The sequence below is a fragment of the Muntiacus reevesi genome, chromosome 2, assembly GCF_963930625.1.
Source record: "Muntiacus reevesi chromosome 2, mMunRee1.1, whole genome shotgun sequence".
Taxonomy (NCBI): Eukaryota; Metazoa; Chordata; class Mammalia; order Artiodactyla; family Cervidae; genus Muntiacus; species Muntiacus reevesi.
The window spans coordinates 281,829,781-281,848,618 of NC_089250.1; the positions used below are offsets into that span (position 1 = coordinate 281,829,781).

At 48.5% G+C, this 18,838-nt stretch overlaps 1 protein-coding gene across 1 annotated transcript; it reads right to left on the minus strand.

Moving 5' to 3' along the window:
* Positions 1 to 1,061: 1,061 nt before the first annotated feature.
* On the minus strand, positions 1,062 to 17,388 carry LOC136157738 (histone-lysine N-methyltransferase PRDM9-like). The gene is made up of 12 exons (XM_065919522.1): positions 17,314 to 17,388; positions 16,787 to 16,910; positions 16,374 to 16,481; positions 12,201 to 12,250; positions 10,240 to 10,396; positions 9,311 to 9,412; positions 8,826 to 9,097; positions 8,228 to 8,295; positions 6,965 to 7,158; positions 4,312 to 5,297; positions 3,941 to 3,973; positions 1,062 to 1,340 (listed from the first exon to the last, which is right to left on the minus strand). Exons 1-12 carry the CDS (start codon positions 17,386 to 17,388, stop codon positions 1,062 to 1,064), a joined length of 2,448 nt encoding a protein of 815 aa, XP_065775594.1.
* Positions 17,389 to 18,838: the final 1,450 nt, after the last annotated feature.

Genomic DNA, 18,838 nt, shown 5'->3' on the forward strand with positions numbered 1-18,838 from the left:
AGAGGTTTCTTCCCGGGCGGCTCCCCGAGGCTCCTAGAGTTGCTGGACCCAGAGGGGGAGCACTCTTGCTTCTCTCCTCACTGCAGGCCAGACGGTGCCCCCAACCGCACAGCCCTACTCCACCACCTCCCTGAGTTCAACAGAAACCCCCCGGTCACGAGGCCAAAGAGCAGTCTTCTCGGTGAGCAGAGCAGAGGCTGGTGCGAAGGAGGGTGGAGGCTGACAGCTTCTTTGCAGAAGAAAAACACGGACGTGTGTTCTCGTGTGTGGTGGCCGAATGCTGCAGTAATTGATGTTCCCCACACATTTATGGGTGGGTTTTAGTTTCTGTATTTTCTAAATTTCTTTTTTTCAAACAGCTGCATATTATGAGCAAATTTTTGCAATGAACCATGAGCACTTGCAAAATAAGATCTTTTGTTTTTTCTTTTCCTAAAATGTTGCAGTTTTCTATGGTGACAGAGGAACAGCCTCCTACTGTTAAGTATTCATTTGATTGGCTGCTCTGGGTCTGAGCTGTGGCATGCAGGGCCTTCAGTTGTAGCACGTGGGAAATAGTGCCCTGACCAGGGATTGAACGTGGCCCCCTCTGTTGGGAGCTCAGAGTCCTAGCCTCTGGATCAGCAGGGAATGCTGCAACCTCCTACTTAAAAGAAGATTAGTTATTTATTTTTGGCTGTGTGGGTCTTCGCTGCTGTGGGGCTTTTCTCTTGTTGTAGGGCATGGGGGCTGCTCTCTCGTTTCTGTGCTGAACCTCTCCCTGTGGAGGCTGCTCTGTTTGGGAAGCAGAGACTCTAGGCTCTTGGGCTGCAGTAGTTGTAAACGGACTTAGTTGCTCCACGGCACGTGGGGTCTTCCCAGATCAGGGATTGAACCCGTGTCTCCTGCATTGGCAGGTGGATTCTTAACCACAGCACCACCAAGGGAGTCAGTACCCTCTCCGCTTCCTGCCAATATACCCCTGTAAATAAAGACTAAAAATTATCAGCTTTGTAAGTTTTCAGGAGTCTGAGCTCTGAGGTCCGCGTCTCTGGTGTCATTCTCCCAAAGGCATCTTGGCTTCAGATACTGGCTGGGCTCCTGAGTCCAGTAAGCAGGGCAGGGCTGGTGGCTGAAGACAGGCTTGGCCTCTGGAGCTCTGCCCTCACCGACTCATCCAGGGTCCCCAAGCCCTGACAGCCAAGCAGAGCCGCGCGCAGGCGGGGCTGGTACAGCCACGGGGCCGCTGTGGTCAGGGTGGAGCGTGCTGCGGAGGCAGCTGGCTGTCCGCACCATGACTGCTGGTGTCCTCTGTGCCCGTGCAGGGCAGTCACGGTGTCAGGTGGGGCCTGGCCGCTGTCCTGGGGACAGGACGGGACCTCACAGAGCACGCATCCCCACTCCCCATCTCCCAGCTCCTCTTCAGATCACGGCTTGTGGCTGCTGGCAGCTCCCTGGGCTGGGAGGCTGTGTAATGCACCAACCCACTTGCTCAAGGTCAGCTGAGACCCCCAGCTCTGGGGTCACACAGCATCCCTGCCACCATCCAGGTCATCCCACTTCTGTGAGGGAGGGCCTGTGTGGCGCTGTGGGTGATGGGGGATTTGGGGGTGTTGTGGACTGGCCCCAGGAGTCAGCTTCTTGAGGGGAGGGGAGCAGAGGGGAGGGGAGGTAGAAGCTTTGACCTGCTCAGCCTTCCAGGGGATTCCAGGCCCTGCTCTGGTGGGAGGTGCAGGTAAGAAGCCCCTGCAGGTTTCTGGGTCCCCACCATTTTCAGTTGAAGCCCCTCTGCCTACACCACCCCTAACTCTCCCTCCCGTGGCCCTGGCCTGAAGCCACAGAAGATGGGGAGTTTACGTGACTTCCCTTCCTGTAGGGAAACCAAGACACAGACAAACACGTTCCTTTAAGAAAGCATAGAAACCGGGAAATAATCGTGGGTGGTTATCACTGACACGGTTCATGTAGAGACGCTTCACAAGCCTGGGACACGCAGGGAACTGAGGGCCGTTGCCCCGAGTCCTGGAGCTCGCACCCTCCGCCCCCCGCCCCGTGGCCCACTCTCCCCTTGGTGTCTTCTGGTGGCTGGGCGGACTTCAGCCTCCTGAACCCCTTCTGGAAGGATCAGGCCAGGGCAGAGGTCATTCACAGAGGGGAGGGTGTGGTTGACCTTAAGAACCCCATTGCACCCACTCTGTCTTGGAGCTAGGTTCCGGGTCTGAGCAAGCGTGGCTTCCTGGGGCAGTCGCCACCCTCACTCACCCAGGGTGGGGGGCTTTGTGTCCACCTTGTCCCCTCGTGCAGCCTGGTCACCCCGGGACCCGTGCTGTGTGAGCGTCTGCTCTGCTCACAGCGCACCTCGGGGCCCATCAGACTTCACTCATGAAAGGGAAGTGTAAGGATGAACTATTCCATGGTTAAGAATTTCAAGGTCGCGACAGCATTGACGAAAGCGCACAGGCACAGGTACGAGGCCCATGCATAGAGAAGCCGCGGTGTGGGCTTCAAGGACCCTCCGTGTGGGGGTGGGATGGGGGCCGGACGGGGATTTCCTGCAAACGCGGCTCCAGGCTCTGTGCTCGGCAGGGGGACGACTGTGGGCCCTGCCTGTCTGTGGAGGGGCCCTGGGGCTGCCCAGCTCAGCAGGAACGGCAGGGGTGGGAAGCGAGGTCACCTTCCCTTAGCGCCCCTGACCTCACACCCCCTCATCAGGGGATCCTAGTGCCTAAACAGCCCCTTCTTCGTCTAGCTCTGAAGACCTGGACGGTGTGGGGGCTGGAGGACATGCAAGAAACAAATTCTGTAAAGCAATTATCCTTCTATTAAAAAATAAAAAATATTAAGGAGAAAAACACAAAGGACAGCAAAGGCGGGGCTTGCGTTCTCAGCCAGCCTCTGCCAGATTGTGCCTGTGCTGACGCATCAGACCAAAATGCTGGTGCTCCCACGCCGTATCACAGATGAGAATAGAGACACAGAGAGGTTGAGCATCTTGCCCCAGCTCACACAGCTGCTGGGGGCAGGGCTGAGACCTGGACCCCTGTGGTCGCAACTGGAGTCCAGATGCTGTGATGACCCCGAGGGAGCGGCAGAGACCAGACGGCCCATGCTGAGTCAGGCTCGCGAGCACACACACACGCCCATGTGGCCTTCACCTTTGCGGCTACAGAAGACAGAGGGAAGCAGAGGGTCACCAGGAGAGGCCAAAGGAGAGCCGGGGTCTATAAGGAGGAGAGGCCACACTTCCCAGGTGGCCGGGGAATTCCCTTCCCTGGTGATTCTGATTCCACTCTGCATTCCTCTCCCTGGACCCAGGATTGACTGTCCAGTGACCTAACTGAGTTGGCTCCAGAATTATGCCTTCCCAGGGGTTCAACTAACTGGACCCCACTGCTGTCAGTGTTAAGGGGGGAATGAGTACATAGTCTGGGATCCAGATTTATTTGGAGACAAAATTTATTAGAAGAGGAGACCTAATAAACCACGAAGGCAATTGGCATGAACATCTCCAGAACACCTAAGGAACCCTTTGCGGTTTATATCCCTCCTCTCCTGTCATGAAAGTGGAAAGTCTATTTAACAAACAATTCTGTGCTTATCACACGCTTTCTTTAAAATATTTATTATATATTTATTTATTTGCCTCGGCTGTGTCTTAGTTGCAGCATGTGGGAGCTAGTTCCCCAAGCAAATATTGAACGTAGGCCTCTGCATTGGAGTTTTGACCCCTGGACCACCTGGGAATTCTCTCCTCATACTCGTGGGGACAGTAAGGGGTCACAGGCCTCCTCTGAGGCCCCCTTAGAGTTGAGGCATGGGGTGGCTGCAGAAATCCTCCTGTGGCTAAGGTGTGGTTTGTTGCTCATGACTCACTCACACTCCCTGCAAACAGGGCTTCTCCCCCGTGTGTGTCCTCTGGTGTCTGATGAGGACGGACTTGTGACTGAAGCTTTGCCCACACTCCCTGCAAACATAGGGCTTTTCCCCTGTGTGTGTCCTCTGCTGTCTGATGAAATCTGACTTCTGAATGAAGCTTTGCCCACACTCCCTGCAAACATAGGTCTTCTCCCCTGTGTATGTTCTCTTGTGTGAGATGAGATGGGTCTTCTGACTGAAGCTTCGCCCACGCTCCCTGCAAACATACGGCTTCTACCCTGTGTGTGTCCTCTGGTGTTTGATGAGGGTTAATTTCTGACAGAAGCTTCGCCCACACTCCACGCAATCATAGGGCTTCTCCCCTGTGTGTGTCCTCTTGTGTGAGATGAGATTGGCCTTATGACTGAAGCTTCGCCCACACTCCCCACAAACATAGGGCTTCTCCCCTGTGTGTATCCTCTGGTGTGTGATGAGGACTGACTTATGACTGAAGCATCGCCCACACTCCCTGCAAACATAGGGCTTCTCCCCTGTGTGTATCCTCTGGTGTGTGATGAGATTTGACTTCTCACTGAAGCTTCGCCCACACTCCCTGCAAACAAAGGGCTTCTCTCCCGTGTGTGTCCTCTGGTGTGAGATGAGATGGGCCTTCTGATTGAAGCTTCGCCCACAAGCCCCGCAAACATAGGGCTTCTCACCTGTGTGTGTCCTCTGGTGTCTGATGAGGGCGGACTTCTGACGGAAGCTTCGCCCACACTCCCTGCAAACATAGGGCTTCTCCCCTGTGTGTATCCTCTGGTGTCTGATGAGGGCTGACTTCCGATGGAAGCTTCTCCCACACTGCCCGCAAACATAGGGCTTCTCGCCTGTGTGTGTCCTCTGGTGTGTGATGAGGACTGACTTCTGACGGAAGCTTCGCCCACACTCCCCGCAAACATAGGGCTTCTCCCCTGTGTGTGACCTCTCGTGTGTGATGAGACTTGACCTGTCCTTGGAGCCTTGCCAACACTCTCCGCATGTGACCCTCATAATCCCTGAGACCCCTGCACCCGTGAGCAATGTGCCTGTGTCCTCTGGATTCAGTTTCTGGCTTGTGCTGGGCTCGTCTGTCATTCTCTCATGCACCCCAGAACCCCCCATTTGCCCTCCGGGTGAGTTGGAAGAGGCCCTTGAAATCCTCTTCAGCCTTACGCTTTTCAGCAATTGTTGGGGCCTGTCCTTGGCCTCGTGGCCCTCAGGTTTGTCGCTCGGGCTGTGTGGATTGGAATGTCTCCGATTTTGACTGCCTGGGCAGGGATCCTCTGGTTGGAGGCGGTCTCTTTCAGATGGTCTCAGGAGGGTCTGAGAGGGGTGACTGCGTTGGATGTGTTGGCTGAGGAATTTCTGGCTGGAGAAGGCCAGAGAGCAGGAGGGACATGGGTGCATCTTGGGCTTCGGTTCTGCTGAAAGAGGAAGCTTTTGTCAGGTAGCTGGTTTGCCGTGGTCAGGCCTTCCCCACTCATCATCTAAGTGTTGACAGTGCACGATCTGTCGCCCATCAAGTGCCTTTACAGTCCACTCTTCCATTCCACTGTTATTCTCTACATCTACAGAAATCCAGGAAGCGGGTGTCAAGGGCCTTTTCTACATATCACCCAGATAGGGACCTTCCAGCTGCATCAGAGGCAGCGTCTCTCCTGATAGAGATGGATCTGCAGGGACTTTCCCTGCGTGTAGGTGTCTGAAAAGTCACCTCACAGTCGCCCCAGGTATTTACCCTACTGAGGGATAAGATTTGATGACTTAGGTGGAATCTCCTGAGTGGCTCCCTGTGAGGGGAAAGGGTTTATTAAGTTAGGGGAGCTTGGCCTGGAGCTCTCTGCATATGGGAGGCAGCACGGGGGGTGGTTAGAGCAGGTGTGGCTAATTCTGACTTTGTGGTTCCTTGTTCAAAGAGCAGCCTTTGTGCCGATCTCTGCAGGAAGTGGGTTTGAGCCTGGATGAGACCGAGCGGCCCAAGTCCCATTGACTACAGGTCTGGCTCCTGCTGCCCAAACTGGTTCACAAATTGCTCCTCTCTCAGTTTCCCATAAATCATAAAATAAAGGCATATCCTTTCTCCAGCCTCACCAGTACTCATACCTCATTTATTTCATTCAGGCTTAATCCACTTAACATGCACTAGGAATCCATGTTTAAAAATACATGTCCTGTCAGACCCTTCACACCCTCACTCCCAAGCATCTTCAGACAGCCCACTCTCCCCTCATGTCTGGCACAGAACTGATCTCTGAGGGGACTCCCCGCTGCTGTCTCTTCCTAAAAGTGAACCAAAGGATCGTCTTAGCACAGAGAACATGCTGCTTGCAGCTGAAAGCCTGGCGGTTGTTCTGTGTCACCCAGGAGGACCCCTGGGGCCTGCACGTGGATACAGGCCCTGAGGCTTCCGTGTCCCGTCCAGGCTCCTTCCTCTCCCTCTGTGCTTCCTCCTGCGACCCCTGGCATGGCCTCGCTTCCCGGTCCTGGGGCTGCGGCACTGGCTCCTCCCCTGCCTGGAATCCTTCCCCGCAGGTCTTATCTCTGCAGAGACCCTGTCGCACCGTCCTGCACCACACCCCACCCTCTGCTCACGCTGATCCGAGGCACGTTCCCTGCGCTGGTTTTCCTCAGCACCAGCCCCTGTCTGGTGTGAAGCCCCTGCTGCCCCATGGCAGTGGTTCTGTCTGTTTCGGGGCGTGGAGCCCCGTCTGTCACAGAGCGTGAACTCACATGACAAAAAACTGGAACAGGAACTGAATGCGCATCACTGTAAACGTGTCGCTTAGAAATGGGAGGGAATGAAGAAGAAACAAATAAAGGGCAGAGAGGTGGTTGGTGCTCGAAATGTTGCTTTTTGCTTCTCAGCCTTTTAGCAGAAGGTGATGTTGCACATTTTTTGCATGAAATATTAAAAATTAGAACTAACATTTTCAATATAAAATTTCTCCTAACAGTCATATGAAAAGAATCAAATTCTGAGGCATTTTAATTGCAACTCAACTGACTTAGGACTGGATTGTCCTCTGCTTCGAAATCGGACCACGGCTGCTCCCAGGATGGGGTGGGGTGCTGGAAGAGGGGAGACACTCACCTCTCCCGGCCGCGAGCTCACTCTTCCCCCTGCTGTTCCGCTTGATGCCAAGGTCCTGACCGTACTCGTCCCCGTACCAGACCAGCAGCTCACAGCCCGGCCTGACAACCTGGCAGGTTCGGTAGAAGATCTGCCCGTGATACTGGAAGGCCACCAGGTTCTGCTCCTCGTCGTCCCGGGCACAGTTCACATACCTGGGGTCGAGGCCGGGAAAGGGAAAGAAACCTCAGGTGACGAGTGCCCTCCACTGTCCGCCCATGCCCAGCTCCTTGCCTTCCGCCTCTGAGGCCGCCCCTCATGTGGACCTTCTGTTCACTCCTTCGACCAGGCCATGTGAATTCCCATGCTTTTCTCTCCTTACCTAAGTAGCCATTTTCCGGAGCCCAGTTCCAGACTCATCTCCACCTGGACTGTCCGTGGGGCTGGTGACCTCCAGCTCCTCTAAACTCTGAATTAAGTTCTCTTTCATCCACAGGACTTGGTGCTTCTTGGCTAAGATGCAGCCCTCAGCACTCACCCCAGCCTGCCTTCTCTGCCGAGTCTTTCTGCCATCTCCCCACGTGTATCCAGGGTCCTATTCGCTTGCCCACCCCCTCCCACGTAAACTTGGAGAGAGCTCTGATATAGCTTGAGACACGGAACAGTAATAGTTTGTTCACTGTCTGCCTGCCCTGATGAAAGGAGAGGCCCTCAGAGAATGGCCCTGCTCAGGGCCAAGCTGCCCCCCATTCCTTCCCAGGCCTCAGGGCCCACCTCTCACTGGAACCAATCCTGAGGAGGTTTTTGCCCACAGAGAGTCAAGGTCTCCTGTGTTAGGTCATCCTGGCGTGTGCACTTACTCAAAGATAGAAAATATAAGGTTACTGCTCCTAAAATCAATTGGCTAATGTCTGTCTGCAGTATGTTCTCCAAAAGGACATGGGTTGTGTGATGTGCTTCAGTACCGAAGTTCACTGTCTAAACTACACCATAAAGGGCGTGAGAAGTGTCCACTAAGTGAGTTAAAGTGTTCTTGGTGAATCTAGACGCTTCAAGTTGTTTTCAAGTCCACCAGTTTTGTTCAGCATATAGACTTGTATCTTGACGGCACATGCCATATTTTTATTTCCTTCTTTTTAGTGTCTTTTGAAATGAAAGAGTATGGTATTGAGGGAAAAGAGGAAGGAAGATGTGAAAGCTTTTGAGGGAGCCGGGTTGAGAAGGAAAGGGGCGTGGGATGGAGGGAGTCTCAATGTCTACACACTGCAGACTCACTGCACTCACCTCATCCAGTTGGCCCAAGACGTGTCCTTTCCATCCACATACTCGTAGCAGTTCCTCCCTTTGGTGATCTGAGGGTCAGAGAAAGAGTTACAAGCTTTCCTCTTTTTTTTTTTTTTTTGGTAGGAAGCAACAGAAGAGCTATTTCCCTGTGTAGTAATTGGTGCTTTTCAGCCTGCATGGATTCAAGTGCCAGTCGGACCACACGGTAAGCTCCTTACTCATCATTCCAAGTCTGAGTCCCTTGATTCATTGAAGGCAAGGGCTCCACAAGGGAGGAGTCACTTCTCTGTATCTCTACACTGTGCTCCCACCTCTCCTCTGACCTTAGAGAGAGGTCTAAGTGTCTGTACACTGTGTTCCCACCTCTCCTCTGACCTTTAGATAGATGACATGAGTGTCTGTACACTGTGTTCCCACCTCTCCTCTGACATTTAGATGGAAGTCCTGCGGTCACGCCCACGGCACACAGTACACAGGGCTGACTGTGTCATTGACGACCATGTTATCACCATCTGCATCCTCATATGTAGACATGAAATACCCACCACCACGTACAAGTGATTAGAGGCCAGAGGACAGGGAAACGGGTGCTTCTCACCAGCCAGGCGTAGCCACTGTTGGCGGCCTCTTCATCGTCTGTGATCTGGCCCTCATAGGGGCCAAAGTGCAGGCCCAGCGGCAGATCGGACGCCTCGTTCCACACTCCAAGCCCAGCGTCAGGGATGCCCGACAATCTGATGCTTAACCCAGGGGGCAGCGTGAGGACTGAGCGATTGGCATGCCCCTTTTCCACTGCACAGTCCTTTACAAATGTTGGGGGCCCATGGGCAGCACAGCTGTCGATGAAGAAGTTCAGACACTCCTCACAATCTGGAGGTGAGAACAGGGATGAGAGGAGGTACAGTGATGTTTCTGGTCGTAAAGACCTTCATAAAGAACTAGGGCATTCATGGCATTTGGCCTCGATCCTGCACCCCAAGTCATAGAGGAAGGGGATGGCCGGGGGTCCAAATGGTTAGGTGAGGTTAGTGGACCAAGGCCTCGTAGCCCCTTCTCCGTGAGTGGGCCAGCGGGGTCACTCACAGAGGTAGTCGTCATCCTGAGGCTCGCTGACCTCTTGGTACACGTGGCCCTTTCTTTCCCGTAGACTGTACCTCTTCACTCCAGTCTCCTTTCCTCTGAGTTCTAAGATGGAGAACAGAAGCTAAGCAAGGCTGGTCGGGTCTGGGGAGTTAGTCCCATTTTATCAGAAAGTGTGAGATCTCCTACCTGTCCATCTCTACACTTTGTTAAAATTTTCTTATATGTATTTTTCAAACTTTTACTTTCGTAATTTTATGTTTTCATGTTCCATTATTTATTTCTCGGCCAGACTGCAATGTTTATGGGATCTTAGTTCCCTGACCAGGAATGGAACTAACACCTCCTGCAGTGGAAGCGTGGAGTCTTAACCACTTAACCACCAGGGAGTCCCTTCTCTATATTTTCTTTCTTCTCCCTTTAAATACAGTTTCAAGAGACTGAAGCTCCACTGACCACAGATGCCCAGTTCAGTGATAGCTTCCTGCACTTCCCATTAGTAGGTTTAACTTCCCAACCTTTTGACTTAGGTAATAGTTCATCGACACATCTACTCAGAAAATATGTGTTAAGCGCACATGACAAGTAAGGCATTGAGCAGAGGTCTGGGCATGAACACTAACAAAGCACGGTTCCTCTTATCACAGTTGCATTTATTGAACTACTTGTAGGTGTCAGACTTTTGCATTTAATGTAAGGTTTTCAAGCACTGTATGAGTCATGTATCCTTATCCTCACTTTACAGATAGCATTCAGGATCTCAGAAATTGTATAAGATTTTCCCAAGGCCCCAGTGCTAACTTCATGTCTCAGATCAGTCCAGCTTAAACCCCGCCTACCCAAAGTCCCTGCCACACACCTAGGCCATGCTTATTAGTTTTTCTACAGGAATTAGAGGAACTAATTAGAGGAACTCCCCAAATTTCTCTTACTGACTTTTTGTCTGGGGTGCTGTCCAGGGGTCCTTGCTTTTCTGTGATGGGGCACTGGATTCTGAGCCTGCTTGGAGCCACTTGTCTTCAGCGATTCTGCTGCTCCCAGCAATTCCTTCAAACTAGATTCATTACTTAATGGTGCCCTGGACATTCTCTTCCATGTGAGTAAAAGACAACATGCATTTCTTTAGTTCTTTAGGACTTTATGAAGTGTTTTCACATGCATGACTTTAGTTAATACTTTGACAATTCTTGGAAATACCTGATATGGGGGAAAGGGGTCTGAACACTGGAGTGTAAAATAAGGACCTACGTGGATAGTGAATCAAAACTAGAATTCATATCTTAAGGTTCTTCCCCTTCAACTTTCTGCATAAAAGTGAGAGCAAGGCAGGGAGAAAAGCTGGAGGTCAGGGAAAGAAGAGGGTAAGGGCTGGTAGAGAGATCCTGAGGGTTTCTCTTAATAGTGGCCCTTTGACGGACGAGGACGTATGGAAAATTACAGAGGGGACAAAACACATGTGGAAAACAAGGTGACAAAGCAGTGAGATTAAGAGGAGAAAAGACGATCGGCAGAAACATATTTAGACAATAAAGAAAATGAGATGAAAGCTGCAGGTTGCCATGTCCTAGCGACAATGTTTGGAATTAAAGTAGCCGGTCTCGTCAGTTCTCCTCGAACAAGGCTGTATGACTAGCTGGTTCTACTCAGTTTCCTGATCCATGAATTGGTATACAGGCTAATTCTTAATATTATAGTGGACATGAAATTTAATAACCTTCAACAAATTGTTGTGTGAAGTATTTACTACAGTAAGAACGTGAACGTACATCCCTTACGTATCAATTTATTCCCTAAACTGCCACTATATTTCAAGTGTGGTTCACAGATACTCTATTCAGCATCCTTTGACCTTTCTACTCCTAGATGAATGCTTAAATGTGGAGTCACTCACTCACGAACCATTCAGGGGGCACTTAGGGGCTTTGAGGTGGGCCTGGACTTCTGAGAACTAATGGGTGTGGGCTAGGATCTCAAACCTCACAACACAGGGGCAGGCTAAACAAATGATTACGACAGGAGAGTTGCTAATTAGAGCTCAGTGGAAGGAGTTGTTACTCCCTCCTACAAGAATGAGCATTTGAAATGATGCCCAGATGATGAGTTTCTACTCAAAAGCAGGTAATCTATGTGAAGTCCTTCTGTTATTTTCTTATTTGTTGCTTTTCAGTCATAAACCTGAGCCTTCTCAGGGTTGCAAGTTGCTTCCTCATATTGGAGTGGGAGGCTCTGAGGTAGGGATCCTGTCTCCTTCTTCATCTTGGACTGTCCACTCTACAAACTGCCCAGCATATCTTTAAGCTTCTTCATCTTGGACTGTCCACTCTACAAACTACCCAGCATGTCCTTAAGCTTTCCTTATTCAGATGTCTTAGCATATGCCTCCCTAGCAAAGCACAAAAAACTGAGGTTGAAAACATCTCTCAGATGAATGATATAAAGATGTATGAATAAGCTTCATAGAACTATGGAAGTTTTAATCAGTTTGTAAGGTGTTTAGAGAACGTGCATTGGTTTACATTACACTACCAGTGATACTGTGGTCTCAGGTATATAATCAAATGTTTCTTACCTTTTTTTTTTTTTTTTTGTATCTATAATGGTGATAGCTCTATACCTATTTATAGGTACTGTAGGATTGATTTAAGGTTTAAGCAAGTTTATTCACATAAAATACTTGAAGTCTACAATATTATGAAAATAATGTAACAACAGAACAACCTACTACTGTTGTTGTTCTTACTAACTGCAAAGATGGTGATGATATCAGACATTGTGCTAAAGACTCAGGACAGGGAGGCAGCGGTCTCCAGGATCTCTGTGTTTTCTGCTATTCTCACCTGTGACTCGATCCATGAGGAGGTTATTTTGGCAACAGGATTTGGGAAATACTCACTTTCTGGTGTTTACTGTGCTCCACTCTGAAGGGCATCGAAGAAGGTTTACCTAAAAAACGATGAGAATCAGTGTTTTGGTTGGGAAATGTTTCCAAACTCTGGGTATTCTAATTAAGGACACATAATTCTAAGCCAGAGAGTGACAAAGACAATGATTACCAAAGGAGGAATGGAAAATGATTTCTGTATCATCAACTCCCATGGTTCCACTGGGAGTATTACATAGTTTTCTTAAAATTAAAAAAATATATGAAACTTCATCCGTGCCTCATCTGATGTTCATAAAATATCTAATAAATTTAATAGTCTTTCATGACAAAAGTTCTCAACAATGTAGGAATAGGAGGAAGTGACTGCAATATAATAAAGGTCATATATTGAAAGTCTACCTCTAACATCATAGTCATCAGTGATAAAGATCAGGAAGAAAAGCCAAGGATGCCCGTTATCAAATTTGTGTTCACCATAATATTAGAACTCCTAGCCAGCGCTGTAGGTTAGAAATGGAAACAAAAGGCTTCCATTTGGAAAGAACGAAATAAAATTATGTCTGCTTACAGGGGCATGGTTTTATGTGCAGAAAAATCTTTAAATCCACACAGACAAAATTCCTGCAGAGAAAGTTGCACGGTACAAAATCAACACTCAAATATCTTTCCATGCATGAAGAATGACCATTTCACAAAGGAAAATAAGAAAACCATACTATTTATTTTTTATTTTTTTAAAGCTATATTCAAGAGCTAAATTATAAAAAAATATTTATTTTTATTTCTTTGTTTTTTCCAGGACTTTTGTTGCGGCATGTGGGATCTAGTTCCCTGACTAGGGACTGAACGCAAGTTCTCGGCATTGAGAGTGTGGAGTCCTAGCCACTGGTCAAAGAATCTTATTTATAATAGCATTGAGAAGAATGAAGTAATTAGGAATAAACTTAAGGAGATTAAAGACTCATATGTTGAAAACTACAAAATATTGCTGAAAGGAATCTGACATAAATAATCGATAGGTGTCTCATGTTTATGGATTTAGAGGCTTAATATTATTAAGCTGTTCATACTACCCAAAGCAATTTAAACATTCAATGCAATTCCTATTAAAATCCCAATGGAAGTTTTTTCAGATATAGAAAATCCATCCAACAGTTAACACGGAACCTCAGAGCACCCCAAACTGGCAAAGCAATCTTAGAAAGAACAGCAAAGCTGGAGGCCTCAGATTTCAGAACACACTACAAAGGGACAGGAGCCAAAAGAGTGTGGATTTGGCAAAACATGTGTGCTTAGCTGCTCAGTCTTCTTGACTTTCTGTGACCTTTTGGACTGTAGCCCTCCAGGCTCCTCTGTCCAGGGGATTTCTCAGGCAAGAATACTGGACAGGGTTGCCATTTCCTTCTCCAGGGGATCTTCTTAACCCATGGATTGAACCCACATCTCCTGTGTCTCCTGCAGTGAAGGCAGATTCTTCACCTGCTGAGCCACTGAGGAAGCTGGCTGGCATAAAGACAGATATGTCAATCAATGGAACAGAATAGACAGCCAGAAATCAACTCTTGGATACATGGTCTAATGATCTTCATCTAGGGTGTCAAGATAATGGGGAAAGCTTAATCCCTGTAATGAATGGTGCTGGGGAAACAAAATAACCATATGCAAAGTAATGAACATCTTACATCTTGAAGAAAAATCAACTCAGAATGGATTAAAGACATTTATGCAAGACTTGATAAGACCCTTAGAAGACAACAAGGGTGAAGCCTCACGACACTGATTCAGCAATGATTTCTTGGATATGGTGCCAAGTGCACAAGTATTAGTAACAAAGTGAAAATAGAGAAATGAGATTAATCTTAAAACCTCTGTGCAGCAAAGGACACTGAACAGAGTTGAAAAGGCCACCGACATGATGGTAGAAAATATTTATAAAATCTGCACCTGATAAGGGGTTATTAAGCATATACCGGTTTGAAGGCTACCTATAAGCCAGGAAGAAAACCTGATGGACCATGATGGCACCTTGATATCAAATTTCCATGTTCCAGCATTGTAAGAAAACAAATTTCTGTGGTTTAAGGAATGCAGTCTGTTTTGTTATGGCAGTCTGCGCTGACTAACAGTGAGAGAAGGAATTGAATAGACAATTCTCCAGAGAAAATACAAAATGGCCAACAAATATATGAAAAGATTCTCAATATTACTAATCGGTATGGAAATACAAATTGAAACCTTCTGGGATGGGCAATATGTATAAGAAGACAATAACAAGTTTGGTAAGGATATGGAGAAATTGGAACCCTTATACACTATTGTTGGCAATGTAAAATGTTGCAAGCTTTCTAGAAAAGACTATGGAGTTTCCACAGAAAATTAGAAGTGCTGTATGATCTAGCAATCCAAGTCAAGAGTGGGTTTCCGTAAAAAATTGAAAGCAAGATAATGAGTAAATAGTGGGCACATGTATAGTCATTGCCGCATTATTCCCAATGGGCAAGATGTGTGAGCATTCTAAATGTTCATTGGTGGATAAAAGATAAAGATTATATATAAGATATATGTTTTAGCTCTTATATCCACATGCACACAACGGAATGTTTTGAAGCCTTAAAAAAGATTTCTGTCATATGCTACATGGATGGGCCTTGATGATATTATACTAAGTGAAATGAACCAATCAAAAAAGACAAATATGGCCTGATTCCACTTCTCTGAGGTATCTAAATTAAATCCATGGAAACAGAAAATATAATCGTGGTTGCCAAGGGCTGTAGGAGGAAGGATTGAAGAATCGTTCCTCAGTGGATTAGGGCTTCAGTCACACAAGATGTAACACTTCTACAGATTTGTTGTACAGCAATGTGTATATATAATCCCGGTGGCTCAGGGGTAAAAAGTCCACCTGCAATGCAGGAGATGCAACAGATGCAGGCTCAATCCCTGCGTTGGGAAGATCACCTGGAGCAGGAGATGGCAACCCACCCCAATATTCTTGCCTAAAGAATCCCATGGACAGAGGAGCCTGGTGGGCTCCAATCTATGGGGACACAGAGTCAGATATGACTGAGCGATTAGCACTGTTGCCACTAACACTAACGTGTACATAGTTAGCAGCGGTGTGCCATACACTCAGAAACTGTTAAAAAGGTAAATAAAGATGAGCAGGCGTATGGTGAACCGAGGCGTATGCATTCCCTATGAAGAGTCTCTCCCTATGTCAAAACCTTTGCAGACAACCAAATGTTTGGTTTTCATGTTCTTTCGCTAGTTTTAATAACATCAGGGAAGAGAGGGACGTCCCTGGTGCACAGTGGATGAGAATCTGCCTGCCAGTGCAGAGGACACAGGTTCGATGGCTGGTCCAGGGAGATGCCACTTTCTGCGGGGCAGCTAAGCCTTTTTTTTCAAAAACTCCAGAGCCTGCACGTGCTCTGCAACGAGAAGACAGTCACCGCAACCAGAGAAAGCCTGTCCACAGCAACAAAGACCCAGTGCAGCCAAAACTAAATAAGTAATTTTTTAATATCTGGGAGAACAGAAATCCATAGATGGAGAATCATAGAACTATCTAAATTGTTTCTCCAGTCTAGGCAGATTAACTCTTCTAAACTGAGCAGCAGAAGAGGAAGTGAGCTGCTTACTTCTATTTTATAATAGGTGTACTTCATTTTATTTACCTGATGCCATCTCTGGTCAGTGAAATGTGGGAAAGATCATGGAGAATAAATAGTTCGCTCAAACCCTTTCCCAGAATCAAAATAAAGAATTAGTTTTACCTTAGGGTAAGAAGATCATGAGATTTATTTTATATACATATATACATAATGTATCTTGAAATAATATGTTAATCATTTCCTCTTTGAAGGGATTTAATCCAATAACCAATAACCAATCTGTTTGGTGAATTTATTTCTAAAGGATCTTTAGCTGCCTTTCACTAAGAATGTTTAACAAAAATAATTCTTTTTAAAAATAATGATAAATATTAACCATAAAACTTTTGAGAATTACACTGGAAAACCTATACATTCATCTTCATTCAGGCTAATGTCAATATTCAGCCACAGCCACTTGGGAATGCTGAAAATTATGTTTTCCTTGCTACTGGCTGAGATGTAGTTGAGACCTAAGCCCAGGCTGGTTTCAGGAAGACACGTCCACACCCTCCTGGCCTCTCACCTTGCTGCCTTGGTGTCCATTCTTCATCAGAATCCTCAGTGTCATCTCCCTGGGGCTTGATGGCCTGCCTGCGGGGATGCATGAAATCTGGTCGAGTGGCTCTGAAACCTGGAAAGAAGCAAAACATTTGTTCTAAGAAGGGGAAACAAAGCATAGAAGCAATGGAAAGTGTCACAGAGTCAGGGAATCTGTGGGATGTGCTGGGAGAATATAGAACAAGGCAAGAGGTGAGCTCTGCACTGCAGGTCACCCTCCCTCTGGTACAGAACTGCAAACATTTCCTCCAGGTTTGTCTCCACACAAAAGGGAACTGTGAGCAGGTGAAGCCACCTAAGAGCGGGCCAAGTGAACCCTGAGGGTGAAGACCTGTTTCATGTTTCCCAGGCTCACAGGCGCCCAGCACTTCCTGTTACCTATAGCAATCAGCGCTTCGTAGTTTCTTTTCACATTCCTATATCGGATTTTTTCCCATTCTCCCATCTCTTCCCATTCTTCCTTGGAGAAGAATATGGAGATGTCTTTGAAAGCATCTTTGGCCTAAGGAAAATAATAGATTTCATCAGTGATTTACCAATCTAAGTCAGACCTTAGCGCTGAGCCTTCTCCTCCACCTTTTGTGCAGGGAGAAGCCTGAAGCTCCTGGATGGTCTGTGTGAGACAGGGATGAAGACTTTCCTTCCCGACTGTGTCCTCCTTAACTGAACAAACTGAGCATTTTCCTAGCTCTCCCTGGACACAGTGCAGTTGAGAAGCTAGTGTCCTGTTTTGTCCCACTCCACCCCACCATCTCAGACAGGACCAGGTATTCCCATCCTGTGTACAGTCACAGGGACGTTCACTCAGCTTTCAAGGCAAGCAGTCTGTGGTGCTTCAGGGACCAGCGCCATGTCCTTCCTATAGAGCTGACTTTGAGCCCAGCTTTGCCGACTCCACCGCTCACCGTGGGCTTCCGCTCTGTTCTCCCGGCATTTCCCTCAATGCTCTCCTCTGGAGACCTGTTCGGCCTCATGGCCATTGGAGTGCTCAAGGCCAAGGTGCCTGTGGAAGAAGAAGGTGCTGAGATAGCCCAGACCAGTGTCCAGAGCCTGAGCAGCCTGCCTTGGGTGGAGTGTCCAGGGCAGTAAGGCGAGGGGAAAGTCAGGGTGAGGGTATTGGTGGGATGGACGGATCCTGACTAGATATGACAGATCAGCCTAATATGAACTAGATTTGGTTTCTTTGGTTCCCCTACAATTCAACCCCTCTGAGGGAAGGCACTGGGAGGGATGTGACTGTGGGTGACGGAGGGATTCTCGAAGAGACCCGGAAACCCCTAACTGCTGTACTGGGGGCAGGCTGAAATCAGGGCTCTGTTCCAGTGAAGCAGAGGGAATGTTTCTCCAAGAAGGGTTTTGAGGATCTCCTCCTGGGGACTCAGAAAAATCTGGGCATAACGTAGGTTCTACGTCTAAGGGAGAAGTCGCTCGGCTTGAGGAGATCTGGGTCCCACGGGCTGAAGTAACTGGGGTCCTCAGTCAGAGGGGACTGGGGATCTTTTGGCTGATGTAGAATGCGCAGGGTGAGAAAACTTGGGATCTGTGAGGCTGAGGAAATCGGGGGTTTCTTACTAAGGGATTTTAGGGCTCAGACAGGCGGTACAGTTAGAGTCTTGAGGAGGAAGAGGTTTAAGAGCTCCCAGGCGGAGGTATTCAGGGTCTCCGAGGTTTAGGAAATTTGGTGTCTCTGCGGGTGTTATTTTTAGGGTGCCTCAGGCTGAGGGGATCTGGGGTTAATCTAGGTATTTGAGGGTCGCAGCACTAGGGGATTTGGGGTTTCTGTGGGTGAAGGAACTTGTAATCCCTGAAGCTGACGAGACGCAAGCCCGCTTCAGATTAGGACTCAGGTTACTCAAAGCTGACAGGATTTCGGGCCTCCCTCCCTGGAATTTGAAGCCATCAGGCTAAGGGTTTATGATGGCTGCCCAGGACGCGTTCCCTTCAGCCTCCCCGCTGTCCTGCCGCACTGCCCACCCTGTCCCCAGGAGCGCTAGACGTTCAGCGAAGTCCAGTCCTTCGGCGCTGAGGTGAAGTGACGGGCCAGGAGCCTGCCTCTACCCTGTCAGGCACAAGCGACCAATCGGCGTGGTGACTGAGGCGGTCTGGCCAATAGGCGCCCGGAGGGTGGGGAGCACGATGGAGGCCCCGCCCCACCGCTCGGGGATTGGCTGCTCTGTGGGCGTGCCTGTCACGCCTCCAGTGCGCAGGCGCAGCTTGGCTGGTCTCTTTGTTTTCAGGCATGGACTCTGAGGCCTGGATCCTCAGGTGGGCGGGCTGTCCTCAGGCTGAATGTTTCTTTCCAGTGCCCTCAACTGGAATCTCGGGTCCACCAGACTGTAACCGCGCTCCCGGAGTTTATCCTAGGCCCCCCTGTGCCCTGCCTTATCAAATCCAGTTTTGGCGAGAACTCTTATGTGGTGAGTACTGCAT